Source organism: Uranotaenia lowii, chromosome 3 (genome assembly GCF_029784155.1).
Source record: "Uranotaenia lowii strain MFRU-FL chromosome 3, ASM2978415v1, whole genome shotgun sequence".
In the NCBI taxonomy this organism is placed as follows: domain Eukaryota; kingdom Metazoa; phylum Arthropoda; class Insecta; order Diptera; family Culicidae; genus Uranotaenia; species Uranotaenia lowii.
In genome coordinates, this window is record NC_073693.1 from 314,906,143 (window position 1) to 314,933,409 (window position 27,267).

The following is a 27,267-nucleotide window of genomic DNA, read 5'->3' on the forward strand; positions in this document are numbered from 1 at the left end:
ACCAGGCATTTATATTCAAAACCTGGCAAAATCCGGGCATGATATTTTAAAATTTTCAACAAAAAATTTGAACAATATCCGGAAGGATTTGGTCAAGGCCAGAACAAATTTAAAATTCTTCTTTTAAAATTAGTTAAAAACTGAAACTGAATTTTTATTTCAATACTGAACCTGAATTTTGAACTTTCAACCTGAGTTCATAAATTGAATACCGAATAAGAGGACAATTTTTGAATCTGACTTCCATATCATAGTTCCAATGAATAATGAATCAAAAAGCGAAATTTGCACAAGAGCCTTCAACCAGAAAGCTCTTATTCGAATACTGATTTTATTTTCATCAATAAATATCTATCTTCAATTATTCATTCGTAATTCAACTAATGAATCTGAATAAAAATAATGAGTATCGAAAATAGAACTTGAAACTTATTCAAGTTTGAAATGAAAAACCAATATTCAAGACAGAATTTTGTTATAACCAATCGTAACAAGACAACTGGCTATTTCAAAATTTCTCCCATAACCTCGTCAACGTTCAGGCGAATCAATAAAAATAATGAAGAAAAATACTTGAAAAACTGTTTTCTAAATTCATGATTAAAAATAATGACTCAATTTACATTTTCGTTTTATGATGCTAATAAAATGGAGAAAATTTCGACAAAATCATGGGAATCTGGCAAGCTTTGTCTAGTCTTTTTGGAATTGGATATTCATGACTTTATTTTTATCAACAAGTGAAAAATTTGCTGTAAATCTGTAGGAGGAATGTGAACCTGGTAAAGATTTCGAAGGTTCGATAACGCACTAAGCTAGGGACTGTAAACTAGCATTTCAACACTGAATCACTCCGGCTAACACTTCGAGTACTTTCCCACCGTGGGGGAACAAGTTTTTTTCTCCCTATTTTAGGGTTTTCGGACGGGTCAAAATAATTCGCGTACGCGCTCTTGTGTGGTTGGATTAAGACTTTTACTTTATTGCCGTTTGTTTACACACTCCAGTTCGGCTCTCTGGATCTAGTTCTTATGCTCTGACGGTGTAGCAGTGAGACGTGAGAAATTGAGTAGTTAGACCGTTAGCACGTCTCACTGCTGGGGGTTCCACAAATCACGGAATGAATTCTCATTTCATAACAGTTTAGCTTTAATCCTGAGCAAGGTTGCCGAAATCACAGACAATTCTGTAAATTCAAATAATTTTAACAAATTTTTATCCCAGAATATGTGTCACAGAACACAGAATTTTGAAATATTCACAGATTTCATTTTAAATTTAGAGTTTTTATTTTGAATTAGAAAAGTATGAAAAATTGGTAATGGTCATTGATTTTCTCAACAAAAATGTAAAGAAGGCCCAATTCGTCATGAATTTTCAATGCAATTCAAAAAAATAGAATCACAAATTTTTTGGCTAAAGTCACAGGAAGTCACAACTTGTTTTTCAAAAACATAGATATTCTTCCGGCAACCTTTGTCCTGAGTCGAGATGGTTACTCTTGAATCAACTAAGTTGTTCTTAAAAATTTGATAACAAAAATTACATTTTGAGTTTAGAGATGGACATTTCGCTTGGCTGTTTTGTAGCCTAATGGGGGGATCGAAATCCCATACCTCCTCCTCTCATTCCAATGACCATGATATGATCCATTGATTTTTTTTAAATAACGGAATTGAATAAATTCAATTAAAATTTTATCAGGAAACTAATTTAAAATTACTATTTAAGTACGAATCTTTCATAAAAACCTTAATTTATACCTCCAATAAATATTTTTTTTTTATGAAATTAAAGTTCATATATCGTGCCCAAACAAATAATTTCTCAATATGTAAGATTATTATAAAGTCTGGTGGAGTTTGAAGAAATCAAATCTTTTCAAGAAAAGGCATTTGGTTTTTAGTAAGTGAATTTTCCTAAAAATATTTTTTTCAATTCATTTCAAATTTTTTGTTTGACTCCGTCCTCCACCAGAAGTTTTGGTGATATGTCGATCTTTATACAAAACTTGTCACTCTAATATTCGTTATGAATCTACTTGGTTGAAAAAAAATACGGGATCAAAGCAACCGAAGTATTTTTTTGAATTTAACCAAAGTATAAAAAGAGTTCAGATACCGGTATATGGATCAAAAATTTCCATTAAAAACTTTCATTGGTTTCTATCGAGATTTTTAACTTTTTATATCGTGGTTGACTTTAAATGAATCTTTCGATTCCTTCGATTATTTAAGCGAACATTATAACCATTTAAAGCAAAATCAGACAAAGACAGTTTTTTCTTGTTATTCAAATATCACGGCTTTAAAAACCGAACACTTTCTTAAAAAATTAATTCGAAAATACTTTAGAATTTCCAGTATCATTGGAAGATTTTTCTGAGCTACTGATTTTAAAATTTTGAACCATTTTACAACTTTACAAGACCACAGAATGTGAAGACTTCAGCTCTAAAAATTGCAACAGTTAAAATTTGGTTTAGAAACCTATTAAAATATTTATTAAAAATTTAAAAAAGCGTTCATTACGTCGTATTTAACAAAATATATACAAAGTGTTTTATAACAAAAAAATCAAAAACTGACATTAACTAGTCGCAACTTGTTTCCATTAAGATTATTTGTAGCCTGGATAACATATTGTATATGTGATATACAAATTTTAAATTTGTTTTAATAACTTTTGCAGCAGTTTTCTGTGAATTCCTAAGATGTTTCATACTTTTTTTATATCTTGAAGATTTTTATAACTGTTCATTCAAAATGATCATTCAATCTTGCAATAATCATTCCAATACGATTATTGCATTTATCGTGTATGGCAACACTGCACCAATACTGGATAACTGCAATAATCGTATTATTTTCCTCCTGCTTTTCAATTTAATGGCACTAATATGTTCAAATTAAAAATCTTCTTAAGGTTAATAATTTCTACTGCATACTGTAGTCCGAAAAAAATGCAGAAAAAGGACGGTCTCAAATAACGGTGAATGGTACAATTCACACAACATTTTGGATTGTCCATGTTAATCTACCCAAATCTGCCAAATCCAAACGAGTCGTTACATTCTCATGATCACTTGATATTGAAAGAGAGCTTTCATAGAGGTCACGATTGAATATAACGTCTCGAATTTATTCCGAACCTGCTCCAAAATTTTTGGCTCTGAGAAATGATTCGAATAATGTACATTATACGATTTGGGATCATTTTCGAATTCCCTTAAGCCCTGGGGTATAAAAAGCTTCGTGTTGGTGAAAAACTCATTCATGATTTTTTGCAGAATTTTTAAGTAACATTTACATGAGTATATTTGAACTTTTAGGTTTGTATGGAAAAGTTGAATATTTTGTACTGAAAAATCAACATCATTTTTGTTTCTTCTTTAGAACCGGGCCAGCTGAAGGTTTTTGTGCCAATTTAAAGATGTCCTGAAGTAAAATTTTCCGCTGAACATCTTTGTTAAAAACCGTAACTTTGTATTTTATTAGACAAAAAAGTTATTAGCTGTTTAACGTGGGTATGTCTTTTCGCATCGATAAACAATGAATTCAATTGATATCTCTGCCGGGTGTCTAGCGAGGTATTGAATGACTACTTTTCATGCAATATTTTGCGAGGCTCTAGCAGTAATGTCAATTGAATTTATTATTTATCAATGCGAAAAGACATATCTATGTTAAACAGCTAATAACTTTTTTGCCAATTGAGAAACGAAGTTACGGTCTTCAACAAAATCGTTCAGCGGAAAATTTCCTTTAGGAATTTTATAAATTTGCATAAAAACCATCAGCTGCCTCGGTTGTATAGACGAAACAAAAATGATGTTGATTTTTCAGTACAAAATATTTAATTTTCCCAAACAAACCTTAAAGCTAAAATTTACTCATGAAAAAGTTACTTAAAAATTCTGCAAAAAATCATGGATGAGTTTTTTACCAACACGAAGCTTTTTAGACCCCAGGGTTTGGAGAATTCAAAAATGACCCCAATTCGACCTCCCAGCATTTCACCATCTCTTCTCAAATATAACTTTCGAAAACCAAGAAATAGGAAATAAATAGGATGCAATGATTTAATCGGAGATAAGATAATAAAAACTCACATTCGTTCCCATGTAGGTGTGATGGGTCTTCCGGTTGATGGCATCCATATAGAGACCCTCGTGTCCTGCCAGTACATCTCCATCCACCAATCGGTAGTAAAGTTTGTACTCCTCAATGGGCGAGTGTGAATCCACGATCCAGGAAATGTTGTACCGATCCTTCCATTGGCTATTGGGCATGGATCGAAACACAGCAGCTTTCGGTTTCCCAGTCAAGGTAACCGTTTTTCTCGTCTTGCCCAGCTGATTGTCCGCTATGCAGCTGTAATTTCCGAAATCCTGCGGATGAACCTTCCGGATGATGAGGGTATGACGTGCCCCTCGATTTTCGATCACGTGCCGCTCCGTCTGATCGATCTGCATCGTGTCCTTGTGCCACAGTACCTTCAGTTGGTTTTTAAGTTTCGCAGGAAAAAGAAACAAGAAAACGAGAAGCGAAAAAAATAACGATTTCCACGGGTCAGACACTCGTACCACTACTATTTGCAGGCTGATCGAGGTGCATATGGAGATTTTTTAAAATGCTGCTACCACACTAGTTTGAGCTGTTGTATTTTGCATACTTACTTCCGGTTGTGATTCTCCGTGAACGATGCACACAAGCATCGCTTCCTGACCTTCGCCGGAATAAACAATGGGATTTTCCACGCTGATCTCCGGAGGATCTGAAATGATAATTCCAAGAGAAGAAATGTTTCAGATTGTCGATCAACGGATCTGTTTTATCATCTCACAGTTTTAACAACACATTTTTTGCGTGTAGTTACATTAACTGTCAAAATAAACATGGTTGAACGAGAGTCCAAGGAACCAAACTATTTTTCTCGCTTTAACCCTCATCCTTCCCTGAAATTATTAACCGTTACAGTCCCTGGAGTGTTAATTTGACAAACCGCCTGTCACATTAGTTAATACCGTTTAAGAAGTTCACGCTCCATCGACGTTTACGCGGTAAGAAGCAAAGCTTGGCAGAATCTCGGTTTAGGTCAATCGAGCATTCATAGGTTTCCTCTGGTAACCTGATATGTTTTTTTTTTACAATGGCGATCTTCCCAGTCTTTTAACTAAATTGTTTGCATGCGAAAAGCCGAGTTTTGAGAAAATCTCTGGTTGCTCCTGGTGAAAAAATGACGTAAGTTTTTTTTCAAAGCGCAATCTAAAAGCTCGAAAATGCTATTAAGTTTAAACATTAATCCCGTGCAGGCCCATGCGAAGGACCCGTCCAAGGGGGGGTTTTCGAAATTCAAATTTACCCAAAAATGATAACTATTCCAAAAACACACAATAAATAAGGAAATTGATTTCTAAACCATTAACGTACTTATTGTTATAACACAAACTCAAAAATAGTGAATTTTACTGATAAAATAAATCTAAGTTTTCAAAATAACTCAAAATGACTGTTTCAAATCAATGCTATTTCCGGTAAGTCATTGATAAATTATTCAAAATGATGTTCCCAAGACTGAACTAGAAATTAGCTTGAAGATAAATTTTAAGCAGTCTAGTTTTCCAATTTAAAATCAAAGCTTCGGACATAAATGAGTTCTTTATTCTTAATATTAAATAGAATACATAAAATATATTATCAAATAAAAAAAAATGAACTCACAAATAAATGTCGGCTCAGGTAAAAAATTGATCATGATTAAAAATTGTTGGAAAAATGATAATGGTTGTTTTTATTAATCTAATTTTACATTTATTTTCTTAGTTTTCAATTGAAGAATTGCTTAAAAAAAATGCAATATCTTGAATTAAAAAAAAAATGAGAATTCTCGATTAAGAAAAAAGTTTTTTTTGAAGTTAGAAGAATTTATTAAATAGTAAGTTTTAATAGTTATTAAATAACTGAATTTTATTTGAAAATAATAAGAAAATATGTAATTATGTTTCAAGAGTTCAAGTGATCTAAGTCACAGATAAAACCTTTTTCTATATTTAATTTCTTCCAGTTTTTGGTCCTTTAAAAGAGAGAAGGTGGAAACTATGGTAAAAATATAGATTTAAAGGCTTCCAAGAAGATAATGTTTTCAGAACAATAAATTCAGAGTAAAAAAAAAACAAACTTATGAAAATATTTCAATAAATTTCAAAAGTTTGATTTTAAAATTCGATAAATTTATTTGAAAATTTAAACAATATGTGAAGATGAAAAAGATAAGTTTTTTTAACATTTAGAAAGAATTTTTTTTATAAACTCGTCTAACCAGTTAAAAATCTTATTAATAGAATTTATGACAACTCGAGGGAACTGAAAATTGGTGCCTAAGATTGAATTATTGATTTGAAAGAATTAAGCGTCCTGAGCTTCAAAAAATTTTGACTATCACCTTTCATTTGGTGTTTATTAGCTAAATTATGTATCAGTTTTAAGTGACATTTATCATTGATAACTGATGAAATAACAAATCTACGTTTAAGAAAAAAATTGATTTTGATTTTGTTTATTATACCTATTTAATTCAATTAAGAAATAATATTTCTAAGATGATAATGCATGATCTAAAAAGTTAAATTTCACAGTTATTTTAATTTTAAAAGGATATTATCAAAAGTATTTCAGAAACAACTGATATAAGTTTGAAAAAATTTAATTCATTTATAAAAAATTGTTCAAACTTGCAACAATATTCTATTTTTGCTTAGAATAGAAAACCTCTATAATTTCTCAAAACGTTTTTGAGTGTGAGAATCACATAATTATATTGAGACTGGAATTAATTTCTTCAAGAATATTTCAAATTAGCAGCATTTTTGTAAATAAAAATTTTTAGTAATAAAGTAGAGGATACTAGGTTTAAGATTTTGTTTTGCTAATTCTGATGACCATCGTGGGTCATACGATAAATGGCTTCCAACTTGTTGATGAAAAAATTAGAACTCGATGAATTAATTTTGAAGTTAAAATGATTGGTCTCAAATTCTGAATCTGTTTGGTTATACTTCTTAATAAAAACTCATTCTAAAGACGAGGTAGAGTTTTTGTATGTCAAGATTTGAGTTTCAAAACAAAAGATTCATTAAAATGCAACAATTAGTTTCAATTTGTGAACGGCATAAATGTATGTAGTGCCATGAAATAGAATGTCTCAAGCCTAGAGTGATTGAAGACTTATTTGCGCCGGAGGCGAGGAAAATTTCTGACTTTCTTGTTAACACTTATTGAACACCTTTTAAGATCAAGTAATTTTCCTTTACTACGTTGAAAATTTTACTTAGAAAAAAAATCCATGGGAAGGGGGTTAAACCCCTAAACCCCCCCCCCCCCTTCCCCGTTCACACGGCCTTAATCCCGTGATTCTATTAACGTAAAACGGGGTAACTTTGATCAATATGAAATTTTTCCAAATAATCATCAATAACTAAGTCAAAAGTTAAATTATCTCAAATTTTTTTTCTACCACTTTAAACCTATAAGTTGAGTTTCAAATTGGGGAAAACTTGGTTTGTTTTTGAAAATTTCAAATGTAAGTTAAAATGTTATTTGAAAATCTTGAAATATCTATTTTTCGAAGGCTCACAAACAAACACCTTTCCTGAGGAAATCAATGCGTTTAGAAGCAGAACGTTGTTATTGTGAGACCACAACTTTTTTTCTTGGTTAATGTATCGTTCTGGTCAAGTTTATGTAGTATTTTTAGGTAATTTTTTTATATTTAAAAAAAACAGGCACATTTTCCAAGAGTAAGCCAATCTAGGAAAAAAGGCTAGAAACCCTATCAAATAGTTAAGTCTGAAGGAAAAAATTAAATAGGAATAGTTCAAGGGCATAGGGTGTTGAATAAAGTAAAATTTCACTTTTTTTTCGTAGTTAAAATTTCATAAGTAATGTTTAAAAATTTAGCCTTTTAATTTATTCAGCATAATTATCCATCTTTCGATTTAAATTGTTGTTCGGTCTTTAGTAAAGACTGAAAGAGGGATAAAAGCGAGTAATTTGAGTGCATCAGGGGGAATATTCATGACGAATTGAAACACTGCTCTTTACACATTGAGGGCTGCGATGTTGTATTTTTTTGGACCTCTTATGAAGGTGTTTTGTATCCTTTATGATCAGGAAAACTCGTTAAAACCGTCAAAATAGAGACACATCAATGTTCCTCCAAATCATCATATTTTAAGCAGAGACGAAATCGATTTTGGAACCATTCTTTAAGAAGTCTAATAAATTTCTGCAACCATGTTTTACGTTCAAAGGAGTTCGGTACTGGTTTTAAAAATATGAAACATGCCACATTCCCCTTAACATAAAAAAATCGAAAAATATAAAAAAAAGTAATCAATCTTAGCCCGTTTTACGATACGACAAGTTTTATTCGAATAGATGTAAACCGCCGCTATTCGCAAAACTGTCCCATATGTTAATACAACGAACCGAGAAAAACGGTTTTAAAGATTTTTATAAACTTTTGAAATTAATTTTTACGGCCTTATCGGTGAATGTTATGTTCTCATAGTGAGAACATTCCAAGAGTTGAAAATTATAGATGGATAGAAGAAGATTAGAAGAAAATTATAGGTGTTGAAATGAGCGGGTAGAAATTTTAAAGAAGCATTTTCACCACATACTTAACTTTTGTTCAATCACGAATCAACTATTTTGAAATGATAGAATCGGACAGGATTGAGTCTAACACAACACAATAGTTGATCTTGCGTGGTTCGCACCGCGAAACTTGCAGTGCGAACGAACAAAAGGAAAGCATGTGGTCGCTCTGAAATGCTCCAAAAGTATCCAATTTGTTAATGTTTCACGTGACTTCTGTATGAACTTCATTGAAATAGCGTCACAGAAAATCGTCAAAGAATTTTAGGTTCAAATCACAGAAATCAAGATTTTTTTTCTATAAAACACAGATTTTTTTTTCGGCAACCTTGGGTTGGACACTACAGGAGTAAATTTGATGATTAAATGAACTCTGATTTGTCTCAGATGTTGTAGCAACTCGTTAAAAAAAACTAAACAGCACAATTTCAAGAACATTTTGTGGAATATCCTATAACTGTTCAGGATTTTGAGGAAAATCTCCAGTTTGCTGTTTATTTCCTTAAAATAACTTCACGTCGATTTATATCTTCTTTTTTTTAGCAAGAGTATTAAATATGAGTTTTTATTTAAATTTCTCTAGAATTTCCTTTAAATTTTCATATTTTTCCATCCGGCGCACAGTGGGGCAGGACCTATGAAAGCTTGGACAAAACCCCATTTTGTAAATTTCAAAAATTCATCACTTAATTTAGGCTTTTCAGAATCTGGACATTACACCGATCACAAATCTGTCAAACAAAACTTAAAATTCGTTGTTTCATACAATCATCTACGTAGGTGAAGTTGGGGTTTGATGTTGTTACATATTATCGCAAAAAAAAAAATATTTTCATTACTCCACTTCAATTTTATTTCTTGATGAAATAAAAAATCATTAACATGGATGTGTTCAGAATAATATGAAATTTATTTATTTTAGGTTGAAGAGTTGAAAAAGAAATCGTAATTTTTATTACGAGCATAAACGTATAACGTTAAAAAGTTACGTTATTTTCATCATATTGGGACATCTGGATAACATGTTACCCAACGTTACCCCACTCTCATTTCTACTCGAACATTTAAATGGAAGTCTAAGCTATCCAACATAACAAAAATTAGTTGCCACTTTTTGCCTATTCAAAAGTTATTCACGTTTTGGTGAAACATGTTTTTGGACAATTTTCGTACATGTGGAATTGCTTTTGATAATGACCCATTCCAAGCACCCCTGAACTGGAGAACCGATTTTTATTTTTTATTATACAAAAATAAATTACATAGCGTTAGAAAGGTTATTTCTTGAGTGTCATTTTCCATTAAAAGATTTTCAGCTACCTTTTTTTAGAATTGAGTATGTTAACGTTGAAATTTAAAAATTTGAGTATGAAATTAAATTGATTTTTTCAAATATTCTTTATTTATAACAAAACTTTGTCAAAAATCTAGCTATGTCAAAAAAAAAATACTGCAAAATGATGGTAGAAAAGCCACCTTTAAACATAATATAAGATAAATAACAGTTACTGCAAGTTTACACTCTAGAATCGTTGATAAAGGTATCTATTTTTAAGCGTTGTGACGTCACGAAAATTCTACTGTTTTAAAATTTATGATTTACTGAAATTTCACATATTGTCGAAAATTGAAGGTTTTTTCAAACTTTTTGAGTGGAATTTAATGCAATTTTTAGATTGAAAATCGGTTTAGCAGGTTGTGAGTTGCACCCGGGTAAAGAATGTGTAGTGACGTCACGAAAATTTATTTACTTTATTTCGAAAACGTTCAAGACTTTTTACTTCAACACTATGATATTATTTCTTCAATACAAGTTCAACACAACAATGTGCTACAATAAACGAATTCTATTATCAAGTTTTTACAAGAAACTAATGTTTTTTTTTTTGCATTAACCTAGTTGTTTTTCAACATTTCTAATAAAACATATAAAACAGCGCTTAAAAACGCTTTATTCAAGAATAAACATCAAACATCAAACAAATGAAATCCTCATCGATTTTGTAAAAGAATATTTGTGAATCATAAAGCAGGTAGTTATCTGTGATTTGAATAAAAATCTTGCAAAAGATCAAGTTCTTCATGTATCTATGTTAGAATGAAAAACACCGCTAGTAGCGTCTATTTCTTTCTGACATTATGTTTAAGCAAAATAAGTTCCATGAAATAAATGTAATGAGTTTCAAAAAATCTTTGAACATGGTAAACTTAAAAGATTAACTTTTTTATTAAAAAAATCATAAGATTTTCATAGAAAGTTAATTAATAAAATTAATTATATTATTTTAATTAAAAAAAACTGCCTTTATTGAAATTTCCACCTCAAAGAATGTCACTAGAAAATCCAAATCGAACCCCATGTTCACATTAAATCTCACAAAAGAGACTTTGTACTGAATTACAAAATTAAATAAATTCAAATATGTACTAGCACAAGGTCTCATGCAAAATTTGGGTTAGATTATTCTAAGGGAAGGGGTTGCGCAACGCACCTGAAGTTTGTATGGAGTTATGTAGATTTTGATCGGCATGATAAAAAAACCCGTTTTTCGTCAATAATTTGGGTCTTTATCAACCCATTTTTCTTTTAATTTGAGTATTTTAAAGCTTTAATTATGACAATATTTCATCTGAGGAACGCGTTTCGATTAGAGTTATCATAAAACAGCTATAACGTTCAAAATTAGCGTCGATTAACGATGATTCAGGTATTTTTTGTATTTGACCCATCAGAAGCTAATTTTTGAAACTCAAAAACCTTTTTAACTACACCATTGTTGAAATGGGATCTTGAGATAAACTATTTGTCATAATGAAAGTTTTGTGAATGACTATAATTCAAACAAATCAGCCGATAGGGACTTCAGAAATTGGTGCATAACTTGGTTTTAATGTCCTTCCAAACCCAATTTCTCATAATTCCATACAAATTTTAGGCTCATTGTGCCCTCTATTTCCGTGGGCCAATCCCCAAATTTGGCACTGGACTTTGTGTTAGGCCTAGGATCTATTTAAGCTTGCAACTTATAAGATTTTCATTAGATGGCTGATTTAGGCACTCTAGTGTCGATTAACTATCTTTGAAAAGATCGAAGGCTTTGAAATTATGATTTATTTTTCCTTTCCTTTGCAATTAAAGATTAAAAAGATTCAGAAACACATTTCAACGCTTTTACGAATACATATTTCCTTGTTTCAGTTTTGTCCTAAATAATATTCACATGATCGCACAAAAAAACTTCGAATAAAATTGATGTGAGCAGTGTTGCAAACTTTATCTGCTTATATGAGCCTTTGAGATTTAATTCCTTTTATTTTTTGGGAATAAATGGATCGATTTCATTACCAAATGACATTATTTATAAAGTTTTTAGGCATTTTAAGTAAATTTAGCATTCATTTTAAGATTATACTTTGATTTATTTCATGTAGCTAACCATAAAATTTCGTGACGTCACAACGCTTTGCAAAACCATGCTTTAAAAAAATGGTGCGTTGTGACGTCACGAAACTGAACCGCTCTAAAATAAATTGAAATCAAAATTTGAAAAAATCAAAAACAGCGATTTGTTGGTTGTAATAAATCAATACTTTCCTGAAATTTTCATAAAATTTGATCAAATAGAAGAGCAGAAAATTGCGGCGTTGTAAAAAAACTGAAAAGTGGGAAAAGAGGCGCGTTGTGACGTCACGATTCCTTTTGCTTATATTTTGTTTACTATTTCTTCTATACAAATACTTTTGGTTTCAAATTGTAGAGAATTAAATTTTGACCTTATAATGTACGATTTTCAACAATGTGCGATATGACCTGTAAAACTTACATACAATATACCAAAAAATTGTTTTGCAAACGTTGTGACGTCACGCTGGAATGGGTCTAATGGTTTTTGCTAAAACTTGAACTCAACGAATTTGAAAACTTTAAATTTAATTTTTATTTTCAAAATTTATTTTCCTTTTTGTTTTATAATACTATTTCGGTTTTTTTTAAATAATATTGATCTACAGACAAGCAGATAAGAATTCTTTGGAATATGAATTTTCTATTACCTTCTCAAATCCTTTTCGGTCAGATGTTTAGTACCTATCTGTTAACTAACTTAATTTTTTTTATAAATTGTAGCAATCTTAAAGTTTTACTCAAAAATAAATTATGAATTATTTACACACTGAATGTTTAGGTATTAAAGAAAAACAATGCAACTTTATTTTTCGCTGTCATATTGAGTTACAGCCTATTTGATCCATTAGCTACTTATATAAGGTACCAATATGAGTTTATGGCTTTATTATCTGAACTTATACATATGTTCTGTTACCACACACACATGACACTTAGAACATCATTTCGTTCATATTTTTCATATTTAATTTGTATGGAAGCATTCGTTTCATAGATGGAATGAGTTTTTAGCCATCATAATAAACGATTTGTAGTACCCCGATATCCTCAGAGGTCAAATACGGTTCAATTTGGATCAATTTGGTTCAATTTGCTTGATTTGTTGTTAGATCTTTTGTGGTTGCTTGGTAAGTTTTTTGAAATGTAGAAATTTGGTACCATTTCTATGAAATCTCCTTTTTCCAGAAAAGAGATTGGTCTCAATTAAAATAACATGCATTTCTTTCTTGACAAATTTGGGTCCATTTGCGTTATTTATTCAAGAGTTTTGTAGATATTCAGGTAACACTTGTATGGGGACCCCCCATTCTTGTGAGAGGAGGGATCTTAAGCATCATTTAACTTATTAACGGTCCTAAAAACCCTTACATGATCATTTTCACGCCAATCAACTGAGTAGCTTTCAAGTTGATAAGGGAAATCTGCTAAACAAAGTTATCTTGATCAAATTTCACAACATCTAGATGAAAAAAAATTACATCAAATTATAGGTTTTGATCAGATGAACAACTTTTCAGAAGACTTCAAATCAGTAGGATTTCATTTAAGGGGGGGGGGGGGGGTAGGGTCTAACGGGTATAAAAAAACACCATTTTCACGACTTTTTTCTGGAGCTATCGTTCAAACAAATGTATTCAAATTTTTTGCATTATACAAAGCATTGTTTTTCGTAGAAAAATATTGAAAAATGAGCCGGTGACGGAGCATTTTCGAGGATGCCTTTTAGAAAACAGGATTTGCGGTGGACACTGTATCTCAGTACAGAATCATCTGAAGTCAAAAAATCAGAGCAAAATATTTTTAATAGATGTTTTTCTGGACCCCAACGTTTTAATTTACCTTAAAAATATTTTTATGAAATTTTTGTGGCTGTTTGGAGTAAAAACTACGATTTTTCACTTAAAAATCCGCCATTTTCACCTGTAAAACTCCCCAAAATAAAAAAAATAAAAAAAGAAAAACGTTGGGGTCTGGTATTTTATATATAGAAAATATGTTCCAAACTTGAAAAGAATCGGATAAGTAGTTTTCAAATGACGATGTCCACGGACTTTAAAAATGTGCTTTCGAGAAAAACGCGTTTGAAGTTTCTGCTCTTGCTTTCTTGCAATATTAGAAAGGAGGAGATAAAGGCCTATAACTTCTACAGTTTTGCTTCAATTGACTTGAAAATTTGACACAACATTCTTGAAATGTTTTACAATAAGAAAATAAAAAAATAAAAAAATCGATTTTTTGGAAAATGTGAGACCCCTACCACCCCCCCCCCCCCCCTTAAAAAAGTTATGAGGTTTTGACCATCGGTTGGTCAGGTCTGCCCCACTGTGTGGCGGAAAAACATAAATGAAACTCCTGTATTTTTTTCTAAGAAGCTAAATCAGAGCCTAAAAATAAGTCAAAATCAGTACATGAAAATCAATTTATTTTGTGGACCTGAGTTTGTTTTCAAAAAAGGATGCATTAACCAAAATAAGGGTTCAGTTGTTTACTGCTTTTGTTATTCTGTCTTGGGTTTTTGCACATTTTAAAATAATTTTTATAGGAAAAGAAAATGAAAATAGGGCTCTAAGAAAACATTTTTGAGTTTCTTAAAGTTTGATTAAGAATTTCATCCGTCGTTTTGGTCACTGCAAAGTAAAGCATTCAATGTTTCCCTGAGTTTTGAACTGTAAATTTTTATCGAATAAATTTTAAATACTGTAATTCGTTTGTCAAAACTGTTGCCCCTTGAGTAGCAATAATAATTTATGTATCAGCGACGATTACGAAAAACAACAACTTCATAAGATTGTATATATTTTTTCAAAGAAGATTGTTTTAAACCCTGCAATTGGTAGATTTTGCTGTTAACTTTCCTGTCCAACCAAATCAGTGAAAGGAAGAAAGTTAACTTAACATTTTTTAAATGTAATTTTGTAAATCTTCATACTGCTTGGGCAAAAAGATTTTGATCATCCACCAAACAATCATTAAAATAACAGATTTTGAACTTGTTTTGTAACAGGAATTCAATTTGAAATCATTTAGATTGAAAAAAAAAATTAAACCCCGAATAATTGACCCGTGGTCCACGAACAAAAGACACGATTGTTCAAAACAAGCGCTCCTTTTTCAAAAAAAAATGTTAATCAAGTCAATGAAATTTGCTCTTTAAGAAAAAATCTATATTTTCGTTTGCAGACAACAACAGGCCAAAGTGCCATGCAAATTTTTGCCTCCAGAACCCTTCGTCAGTCAGAAGTGGTACTGCAAAACGTCATTCAAAATTTTGCAGGTCCACGTTTGTCTCGCGTTCTTAACAGTCATAAAGGTGGCAGATAGAGAGAGAGCGAGTCGGAAAGTCACGTTCCCTCGATGCGGTTGAGGCCAGTCATAATTCATAAAAGTTCGTTTCCTCGTTTTTTTTTGTAGTTTTTGCATGAGTTCCTTTCCATTTTAAAATTCATCGTCTCGTTTCAACTGGATTTACGCGCAAAATCACCATCGGATTATTAAAAACGTTTCCCCATTGATATTTTCTATATTTTCAAATTTAAAACCTTTTTTATGCTTAAAATATTTTAAAACAAATTAGTTCGATCATTCAATGTTGAAAAATGTTGTGGTTGATTCGATTTGCATATTTTTAACCGAATAAACACCAGCAAAGCCACAGTGTGCTAAAGGATTTCATAAATCAACCCTATCGCCCATTCACATCGCCAAACGCTGCCATGTTCGACTCATTTCGGGCGCGAGCATTTCACAGCTTTAATTCAATTTTCCCTTTGTCGATTTCGGCACCTTCCGGCTTCGGGGTTGGTCCTGAGGGCGGCAAAAATAAAGGCCGACAACCAAACGGACAACTGAAAAGTTGCAAACCAAAATCGTGATCCCCCCTTGGGGGAGGAAATGTTGAGGTTTCGCTGTTGCCGCTTTCCAGGCGTTTTTTTTTTAATTCAACAGCGCATTCTAATGGCTACCTTTACCCTCGCAGATCACATAAATCATAGACTACATTACCCATCTACAGCTGAAACGCCGAAACCGTGGGAGTTCAATGTGTCAGGCTGGAAGGCCCCAGTTTTCCTGCACCCGGGAATTCAAAATTCAATTTTCGCCGACAACGATTTTCCACTTTTCAGTTGCCATGATTCAATGTCGATTACTTGCCCAGAAAGAATCGTGCCGGGGTAGGTGAATTATAAAAAAAAATATCCTAGGCGAAAAATGAAAACTAGAGCGATCCATTTGTTGGACCAGCAACAGCAGCAGCCCCAATATGAATGGTGACTTCTCACGGAAGGGCCATAAAAATTACAATTATTTGTTGTTTCATTATAAATCTCGTTAGAAAACGGTTGTTAGCCGATTGGAAACACGGAGCGAGTTTTTTTTTCCCTTGGAGCTTTTCCATTAACATGCGTCAGGGAGTCTCGAGCATTTTTCATTAAATAATTTTAAATTGAAATTTAATCACCTTACCAGAAAATTTATTAAGAATTGTGTAATTTTTTTGAAACAATCCTATAAATCTAGATGAAGAATATTTTCTCTCAGGTTCACCTTCAATAGATTACAAATAAATATTAGGAGCACCCCCCAAATAAGCGATTGTCATCGTTTGGAAGTGCAACAAGAAACACGAATATTCAAATGTCGCCCGCCCTTCTCGAAGCACGCCAGGAACATTTTTCACGCTGCTGTCCTGGAGAGTGTTAGTTTGGTTAACAAGGAACCTAGGACGGTGACATCACTGTTGAGAGGGATTAAGCGTTTGATAAATTCTCAAGTAAACACTTCATTTTTTTTGGTGCACTTGAAAGGGCTGCGACTTGCAATTAAAGAGTCTTTGACCCGAAAGTTCAAGAAAACGAAGAAAATAATTTATTGCAAAGGTCAAAAAAATCCGGGAGACCAATCAATTGAAAATCAATAAATTGGAAGTGAAATACCAAAAGATAAATGATCTAGATTTAAACTAAATTTCTCTGTTAACTGAAGAAATAAAAAAAAACAAAAAAACTACCAAAACTATCAAAATTCTCAAAATTGCTAAATTGTCAAAATTGTCAAAATTGTCAAAATTGTCAAAATTGTCAAAATTGTCAAAATTGTCAAAATTGTCAAAATTGTCAAAATTGTCAAAATTGTCAAAATTGTCAAAATTGTCAAAACTGTCAAAATTGTCAAAATTGTCAAAATTGTCAAAATTGTCAAAATTGTCAAAATTGTCAAAATTGTCAAAATTGTCAAAATTGTCAAAATTGTCAAAATTGTCAAAATTGTCAAAATTGTCAAAATTGTCAAAATTGTCAAAATTGTCAAAATTGTCAAAATTGTCAAAATTGTCAAAATTGTCAAAATTGTCAAAATTGTCAAAATTGTCAAAATTGTCAAAATTGTCAAAATTGTCAAAATTGTCAAAATTGTCAAAATTGTCAAAATTGTCAAAATTGTCAAAATTGTCAAAATTGTCAAAATTGTCAAAATTATCAAAATTCTCAAAATTGTCAACATTCTCAAAATTGCCAAAATTGTCAAAATTGTCAAAATTTGCAAAATTGTCAAAATTGTCAAAATTGTCAAAATTGTCAAAATTGTCAAAATTGTCAAAATTGTCAAAATTGTCAAAATTGTCAAAATTGTCAAAATTGTCAAAATTGTCAAAATTGTCAAAATTGTCAAAATTGTAAAAAATGGCAAAATTGTCAAAATTGTCAAAAATGTCAAAATTGTCAAAATTGTCAAAATTGTCAAAATTGTCAAAATTGTCAAAATTGTCAAAATTGACAAAATTGTCAAAATTGTCAAAATTGTCAAAATTGTCAAAATTGTCAAAATTGTCAAAATTGTCAAAATTGTCAAAATTGTCAAAATTGTCAAAATTGTCAAAATTGTCAAAATTGTCTAAATTGTCAAAATTGTCAAAATTGTCAAAATTGTCAAAATTGTCAAAATTGTCAAATTTGTCAAAATTGTCAAAATTGTCAAAATTGTCAAAATTGTCAAAATTGTCAAAATTGTCAAAATTGTCAAAATTGTCAAAATTGTAAAAATTGTCAAAATTGTCAAAATTGTCAAAATTGTCAAAATTGTCAAAATTGTCAAAATTGTCAAAATTGTCAAAATTGTCAAAATTGTCAAAATTGTCAAAATTGTCAAAATTGTCAAAATTGTCAAAATTGTCAAAATTGTCAAAATTGTCAAAATTGTCAAAATTGTCAAAATTGTCAAAATTGTCAAAATCGTCAAAATTGTCAAAATTGTCAAAATTGTCAAAATTGTCAAAATTGTCAAAATTAACAAAATTGTCAAAATTGTCAAAATTGTCAAAATTGTCAAAATTGTCAAAATTGTCAAAATTGTTAAAATTGTCAAAATGGTCAAAATTGTCAAAATTGTCAAAATTGTCAAAATTGTCAAAATTGTCAAAATTGTCAAAATTGTCAAAATTGTCAAAATTGTCAAAATTGTCAAAATTGTCAAAATTGTCAAAATTGTCAAAATTGTCAAAATTGTCAAAATTGTCAAAATTGTCAAAATTGTCAAAATTGTCAAAATTGTCAAAATTGTCAAAATTGTCAAAATTGTCAAAATTGTCAAAATTGTCAAAATTGTCAAAATTGTCAAAATTGTCAAAATTGTCAAAATTGTCAAAATTGTCAAAATTGTAAAATTGTCAAAATTGTCAAAATTGTAAAAAATTGCCAAAATTGCCGAAATTGTCAAAATTGTCGAAATTGTCAAAATTGTCAAAATTGTCAAAATTGTCAAAATTGTCAAAATTATAAAAATTGTCAAAATTGTCAAAATTGTCAAAATTGTCAAAATTGTCAAAATTGTCAAAATTGTCAAAATTGTCAAAATTGTCAAAATTGTCAAAATTGTCAAAATTGTCAAAATTGTCAAAATTGTCAAAATTGTCAAAATTGTCAAAATTGTCAAAATTGTCAAAATTGTCAAAATTGTCAAAATTGTCAAAATTGTCAAAATTGTCAAAATTGTCAAAATTGTCAAAATTGTCAAAATTGTCAAAATTGTCAAAATTGTCAAAATTGTCAAAATTGTCAAAATTGTCAAAATTGTCAAAATTGTCAGAATTGTCAAAATTGTCAAAATTGTCAAAATTGGCAAAATTGTCAAAATTGTCAAAATTGTCAAAATTGTCAAAATTGTCAAAATTGTCAAAATTGTCAAAATTGTCAAAATTGTCAAAATTGTCAAAATTGTCAAAATTGTCAAAATTGTCGAAATTGTCAAAACTGTCAAAATTGTCAAAATTGTCAAAATTGTCAAAATTGTCAAAATTGTCAAAATTGTCAAAATTGTCAAAATTGTCAAAATTGTCAAAATTGTCAAAATTGTCAAAATTGTCAAAATTGTCAAAATTGTCAAAATTGTCAAAATTGTCAAAATTGTCAAAATTGTCAAAATTGTCAAAATTGTCAAAATTGTCAAAATTGTCAAAATTGTCAAAATTGTCAAAATTGTCAAAATTGTCAAAATTGTCAAAATTGTCAAAATTGTCAAAATTGTCAAAATTGTCAAAATTGTCAAAATTGTCAAAATTGTCAAAATTGTCAAAATTGTCAAAATTGTCAAAATTGTCAAAATTGTCAAAATTGTCAAAATTGTCAAAATTGTCAAAATTGTCAAAATTGTCAAAATTGTCAAAATTGTCAAAATTGTCAAAATTGTCAAAATTGTCAAAATTGTCAAAATTGTCAAAATTGTCAAAATTGTCAAAATTGTCAAAATTGTCAAAATTGTCAAAATTGTCAAAATTGTCAAAATTGTCAAAATTGTCAAAATTGTCAAAATTGTCAAAATTGTCAAAATTGTCAAAATTGTCAAAATTGTCAAAATTGTCAAAATTGTCAAAATTGTCAAAATTGTCAAAATTGTCAAAATTTTAAAATGATTTTTTTTTTAAATTGTTAACATCATTTTTAATTTTACTCTTAGAAAAATTTCGAATTGTGTCGAAATATTTAAAAAATGGCAACATATTTTGAAAGGTTTTTTTTTTCATTTCAAAAACTGAAAAATTGTTTAGAATCGGTTGTAAAATTCAACTGAAAGCTGTTTCAAATGTAGCAAACATGTTTCATTTCTGTCTTAAATTTTTAACAAAAAATTTTCAAAATGGTTATAAAATTGGTCGATCATTTATTCTGAAACTGTCTCAAAATTTATCCAAATGGGGATCATTTTGTAAAATATTTTTTTAAATCTTTGTTTAATTTAAGATATTCAATCTTAAATTACCATAAGTTGTTTAAAAACTGTCCAAATTATCAAAATTTGAAGCTCCAAAAATTATTTCATAATTTCAAAATTGTCTCAAAAATTAGAAAAAAAATCCACTTAGAAGGTTTTGTGCTGATAATTTCTAAGTCTTGTCTTAAAATTAACACGAAATTGGGTCAAAATTGTTATAAGACGATCACGATTCTCAGAAAAACGCGTTTGATTTTAACACGATCGAAACTTTCTCAAATTGAAATTTATAGGGGAGAGTGGGGTATCGTGGGCCATGGGGAAACGTGAGCCACTTTTAATATCTCAGATGTGTGTTGAGATAAAAATCTCAAACCAACTGTCATCGCCGTCGCTTTGCGTGAGCATATATTCCTATATGTTGTTGACTGAAATACGCATCATTTGCTTCTTTTATTTATCAAGCTAAAACAAGTTAGAAAAATTTACTTACATTATTAAAAAAACACCAGCTAATTTCATCGATGGGGAACCTAAAGTGCATAGCAAAAATATGCTCATACGCTTATGATCTAAGTTTTGTCATGACCTTTCACGTGGAAAAGGAATTTTTGATGAAACATGAATAAATCACACAAACGCAACCAATTTGCAAGTCATAGCTTGTGGGGAATCGTGGGCCACACATCTTGAATCACCTATATTTTTATGTTTTATACACATTCAGAACTTAAAATACGTTTTACCTATCCGCTAAGTTTTCTTAAGCCAAATGAAGAGTTATGAAAAATATTTTGTCCATCCTATATAAGAAATTTTGCCAAAACGTTCGCGAGCCAGATTTTGGAATCTATGCGATCATACACAGCTCTCTTTTTAATTTCATCATCTGAAATTGCTTTTAAATAACAAAATGAATTAGGAAATAACAGTTTTGGGTCAACTCATAAACTTTGCATGTTATTTGGTCAATTTGGATTTGGTGGCCCAGGATTCCCCACCATTTTTCAAAATCCAAAAAATATTGCTTTTTTTCAAACAGTCAGAATTTGGCGAAAATAACTTATTAAAAATTTAAAAAAAATACCTTATGATACCTTGAAAATGTAGAAAACCAAACCATTTTTTATTTTTATTTTATCTTTTATAATAAAGAAGTTATGGAACAACGAAAAAAAGTGGCCCATGATTCCCCACTCTCCCATACATATAGTCTTGAAACTGTCTCAAAGTTGTCGTCCATCGTGAATTGTCATAATCGTGTAGAAAATCATTCGTTTTTTTTTAAATTTACTCCATAATGTTAAGAAATATTCAATTGCTTTGAACTGCTTTATAATTTGTCGTTAAGGTATTTGTCTCATAAAATATTCCAAACTTTTCGAAAGCTGTGTCAGGCTAACTTTATCATACTTATTTTTCTCTATGCTTGTTTTTTATTACACAACAAGTAAAAAATTTTAAAATGTCAGCTTGGCAAAAACCTGTAGTGTGATTTCTTTCAGATAGAAAATCAACTCACATTTGATCATTTGCCGTATAAAATCTGTTCAACATAGTTCAGCTCCGAAAAATGTTCATCAAATTCATCAATTATTTTCGGCGATTCTGCCAATCGCTTCCAGCTAATAAACTTTTCTAACGCAACCAATCCCCTGCAACGATCTCGAAAAATGGGGAACAATTCCCGAAGAAAAACTTTCAACATCGTTATAACCTCATCATATTTGTATGATCGGGAGAAAGTTCAACAAAGGGCCACTTATTCATACAAAGCTGAAGAAGGGGGCAAAAAAAATGTGAAAATCAAAATATGCACCTTCAATGAAAATGTACTGGGACGAGGGAAAGAAATAGAGCAACTTGACTCAGTGCAAAATGCTAGGCGACACCCAACAGAATCAACCCTTTTTCATACTTCTTCTTGCTACCCAGTCGCAGTACAATCACCGGGGCAAAACTTTATCGAAAGTGTATCTTTGTGGCCCAAACCTTGCCTGGGGCGCGGATTGGCCGGATGGAAAAACCAGTCAAATACAAGAGGAAGAAAAGGAGAAAAAAACTGCGAAACAAATTTCGCTTCATAATGGTGAAAAGTTTTGTTTGAAAGAATTTTTCGGTTATACGCCAAGTCACTGGGCTTATGTTCATAAATTGCATATTTTTCCCTTTGTAGCGGGGATAAAAAGCTGTTCTTGAAGGGAAGGATGGAAGGACGACAAAAAAATCTAACTATGATACATGGCAAAGTGGGCAAAGTTTGTCTATTCGATGGGGCAGCAACAAGAAGGAAAAAATAAATCGACTGAGAGCTGCAAAGTTGAATAAAGGAGAATAAATTGTTCTTGCGCTCTATAAATCGACTGCAACTCATTGATGCTTGCCGGAATACAGACGGGAAAAAAGTTTGAGCCAGTGACAAAACGGATTCGACAGTTTTGTTCAGTATGAGTTGCACGTTCTATTGTTTTTGTGCTCAATGAAAAAAAAAAAGTTCATAGAAGTTTTGATTACAGGAGACAGAGTTTTCACATGAAGTACATTTATAAAACTTTTGCTTCAAAAAATGTCTTGATGTGTTATGAATAAATTTCTAAATTGAGGTTATAACAAGATCTGGATTAATGGAAAATTACCACTTTGATGAAACCATTAAAATATGGTAATCCGCAAGCAACATCGACATATGCGTGCCTTTTTTAATCGACCAAAGCAGAAAACCGCGGCTCCTGTTTACTGGAGTAAATTCCAAGTCGTTCAAGAGGGCATGTTCAGTGGCTTTTCGTGCATATCAAACGGATGTTAGGTTACACATACACCTGGGTAATAAAAAACCACTTCCAACTACCGTGTCACGGAATCAGCTTTGGTTTTAATTTGCAAGGCTTTGCATTTAACTTCAAGCTAAGAGGTCAGACACATGTGCTTCTTAGAATACATTTACAAAAGGACGTAATTAGAATTCAAAGCTCTTGAGGAGCAAGGCGAATTTCGCCTAAAAGTATGAAACAACTTGAACTCTATTTAGATTTCATAAGGGAAAAAAAAATCAAAGTCAAACGAATAAACAACTCGTCTTGACTAATTAACTGCAAACGGTTTTTTATCGACCAAAACCTCAACCAACAACAGTAAAGAAAGTCTGAACCGAGCCGTTCACACCCTTGCATTCAGCTTAGCAGAGCCCTGTACTTATCACTTAATCAGGGCGGCCTGCTACAAGTGAACATGTTTTCCATTTCGAGCCCCCTAACAAGGCTCTCGCTTTTTTGTGTGCGGTGTTTCAAAAAAACAATTTCTTTCCTAACCACAAACACGAAGGCTTCTCGTAATTTGTGCCGTACGGATGAGGTCAAATATCTACCGCTACAAGTCTGTTTTCCCTCAGCTTAATGTATGCAGAAATCAGTTCTGTAACAAGATTTTGCTACCGACGACGACGACGACGACGTTAAATGCTTGGTTTACTTTTCAATTACTGTTGACCACGATAAGGTTCTCGATGATTTATTCGAATATAAAGCTGTAATTAAAAAAAAAGAAACTTCTACTAACTAATTGCGGTACTGTTTAGATTGATTTTTTTTCAGTGTTTATCAAAATAAGAGTGCTAAAACAATGCTTTTTCAAAAATATGAAAAACCCTCCCTTTTACAACTCTCTGGAGCCACTATAAGATTCTACCTAAACGCAATAACACCAGGTTAATTTTAGCCAATACATGATACGATTTTTTTTTTGAGAAATATTAGATTTCGGTATGAAGACGAGTCTTTTCAAAAGGCTGCCTCTAACTGTTCTTTATAAATCAGAATTGAGAAGAGATAAGGGAAACTCCTTTTTTTTGTTAATTTTTTTAAAGAATTTTACTCCGCAGGAGGCATGAGTCTTAAATAAGAGGAACTGCATCGGGGTGTTTTGAGAGAAGATTCATCAATTTATGGTATCCGATCTTGGGCCAAGGCCTTAAAATTACACAATTTTTGAGTTAAGATCTAGTTAAGGAATAAAATTAATACAGTTATTTCCGTTTAAAAAGAGGCCTTTTTTGACTTAGAATTACGTCTTACGGCATCACTATAGGGGGATAATCAGAATTTGAGAACGGAACTCTCTTCACGAAAAAAGCTTCTTCAACGAACACTACATCTAAAGGATTATGATGTCGTGGTCGGATTATATCACACGGACGGGCTATGCCACATGGTCGGAACATGTTGTATGGTCGGATTATGTTACATGGTCAAATTATGTCACACGAACGGATTATGTTGCATGGTCCGATTATGTCATATGGTCAGATTATGTCCCATGGTCAGATTATGTCACGTGGTCGAATTAAATTGTATGGTCGGATTTTGTTACACAGCTGAAATAAATTGCATGGTCAGATTTTATTGCGTGGTCAAATTATGTTCCAGAGTCGGATTATGCACCATGGTCAAATCACTGATAAGCTGATATAAATCCCCCTGCGTAGGAGAAAAATATTCATCGCCCAGAGCTTCTTGCGCCAACTAGCTCATCACTCCCTAAGCTTCGTTTCCCGATCATGTAATGATACCAATAGCTAAATTTCGATTTTTTTGGAAATCATCCAACTTTCATTTGACAATTTGCAAATATTTTTTATGAAGAGTTATGTAACTCAGTTATTTTCAATCAGAGTTTAAATGTATCGGATCAATTCCATTCTAATTGAAGAAGAGTGTATGATCTTTTGAAAATTTTATCCAAAGGGGAAATTTGAAGAAATTTCAGATCATCTAAAAAGTATATTCTCTAACGTGGCCGTAGGAACGGGGGGGGAGGGGTTTGCAAGCGAGAGATTTTACTCTACACTCAAAATTTTTAATTTAGAACGAACCAAATTTTGATAACAGAGTAAGGTTAACGAACAGTCACAATCTAGAAAAACTAATGCCAATACCTAAAAACCCACATCCGAATCCAAAATTCTGCTAAACTTTTTCAAAGTTTTCTCACTTTAACATTGAAATTCAAGTCTGAATATTGAATTTCGAATTCGGAGGTTCTGATTCCATAATTCCCATAACCAAAAGTGTATTTATGGTAAAGTTTTTCGAATTTTGGATTCTGTACCCAGTTCAGGATTGATGATTTTTAGTTCGAATAATCATAAGAAATTAGAAATGAAAAGTTGCTTTGAAATCCTGGTGCATTTTCAATATTTTGATAATAGTTTTCTGAATATGAAAAAAAAATTGTTTTATATTATAATTCGAAATTCTTGAACATAGTTTTTACACAAAATTTAAAAAAAATTAAGCTTCAAATTGGCAATCCAAAATTTAAAAGTAAGATTCAGATCTTTGTAAAATTTATATTTTAATTCTGATTCACCATGCAGATTAAAAATAAATAATTTAAAAAGTAGATTTGGATTAAACCTGAACCAAAGAATTTAAATAATAAATTCATGAATAACGGCTCTATAACTTTGCTCATTAAATTCTAATCTGGAATAAGATTCGGAAATCGTATGGAAATTTGGGTACAAATTCAAAGCACAATTTTAGAATTCAGGTTTAGAATTCATATTCAGAATGCAGATTCAAAATAAAGAAAAAGATTTAGCTTGTAAATAAATTTTACAATCTACATAAATTGTTGAGCAATGCGAAAATCATGAACATAACATATTGCAGACCAAACGAAAAATATCGTTTTTTCACTTGCCAACAGTGTGCTACACTTCGAAGTTTAACTCGAATTGACTGAATTCAAGTGTTAAACTTTATTGGACAAAATTGAACACATCAATTGCCGTTACTTAAAAATGCTTAGTTTTTAAAACTTAGTTCAGGGGTTTCTGAGATACCGAATGCCGAATATCTGGTTTTCTCGTCTTTGCGGTTCTTACTTAATGTGTTAAAATTGCTTGTCAATTCAATTTCCAGATTTCAATTATTTATACAAATTTAGTTTGTAAATAGAATTCAGCTGAAAATCGCAAATAAGAGGTAGAATTTCAGTTTTTTTGTTATCCTCAAAACCCAAATATTTAAAAAAAAAATCATCTTACGAATTTTCATTATGGAACCGATTCTTTACGAAAATTTTTACTGTTAAAAAATATCTTCACCTAAAAATTTTGCAAAGAATTCAATATTTTTCCAGTGTATTGTTCAACATTATTAACATATTAAGGACACTAAAATTTGTCATTTTAAGTTTCAGGAACCAATGAACAAAATACTGTGTTATGTTACATTTTGTAGAATGAGATTTTGTTATAAGATTCATTTGAATTATGTTAATAAACTAGTGGCAAGCGAAAAAAACGAGAGATCTCGTATTTGGTCCGCAATGTATTGCAGTTTCATACTAAAATCTATGATTTGGTTCATTAAAATTTGATCCGAAAATCTGATGATTTTTAATCGCTTATTTTTTTTTAATTTGATTTATTTTCATCAAAAGATAAAATCTTTGAATTTGTAAAATCGTTTGGAAGATTAAGCTTCTTTGATTTGAGTATAGAATAAGTTTTTTTAGAAATGAAAGACTCTCCTTAAAAAGTTTATTTTAAAACGAAATTAACTAAGTTTGATCTACCAGACTCTTGAACAAATTCAAAGATTTTAACCATCGATGAAAGTGAATTTAGCTCATCTTTTAGGTTTAGGACCAATTTTCTAAAATTACAATTAATACGAAAACTTTAAGTACTTAAAAATAAACAACCATATAGTTACAAACTTTATTTTTTTATTTTTTTTTGTTTTCGTGCATTATTGGGCAAAAAATCATTGATAAGAATCAGTCATCAAAACCCCCCCCCCATGAGTCGGTTCTTCCTACGGCCCTGTTCTCTAATAAAATGCCAAGACTAAATCGTTCACCAGGAGATCCTTTTTTAAAGAACTGTGATTTTTTCCTCAATAAGATAAAGAACATTTTCGCTTAGAAAGTGTTTAAATCTGTAACTTTTAATTCATTTGCTAAAATTAATTCTTAAAAACTGTTTAACTTTAA

The 27,267-nt window shown here is 30.9% G+C and overlaps 1 protein-coding gene across 1 annotated transcript in view; it reads right to left on the bottom strand.

Annotated features, from left to right (window-relative positions):
* LOC129758490 (limbic system-associated membrane protein-like) overlaps window positions 1-27,267 on the bottom strand; it is a 147,962-nt gene that overhangs the window by 42,456 nt on the left and 78,239 nt on the right. The window contains exons 5-6 of the mRNA XM_055755993.1: window positions 4,679-4,776; window positions 4,112-4,495 (exon numbers count right to left, since the gene is read on the bottom strand). Of these exons, the coding sequence (XP_055611968.1) occupies window positions 4,112-4,495; window positions 4,679-4,776 (482 nt within the window). The remainder of the gene's footprint in view (window positions 1-4,111; window positions 4,496-4,678; window positions 4,777-27,267) is intronic.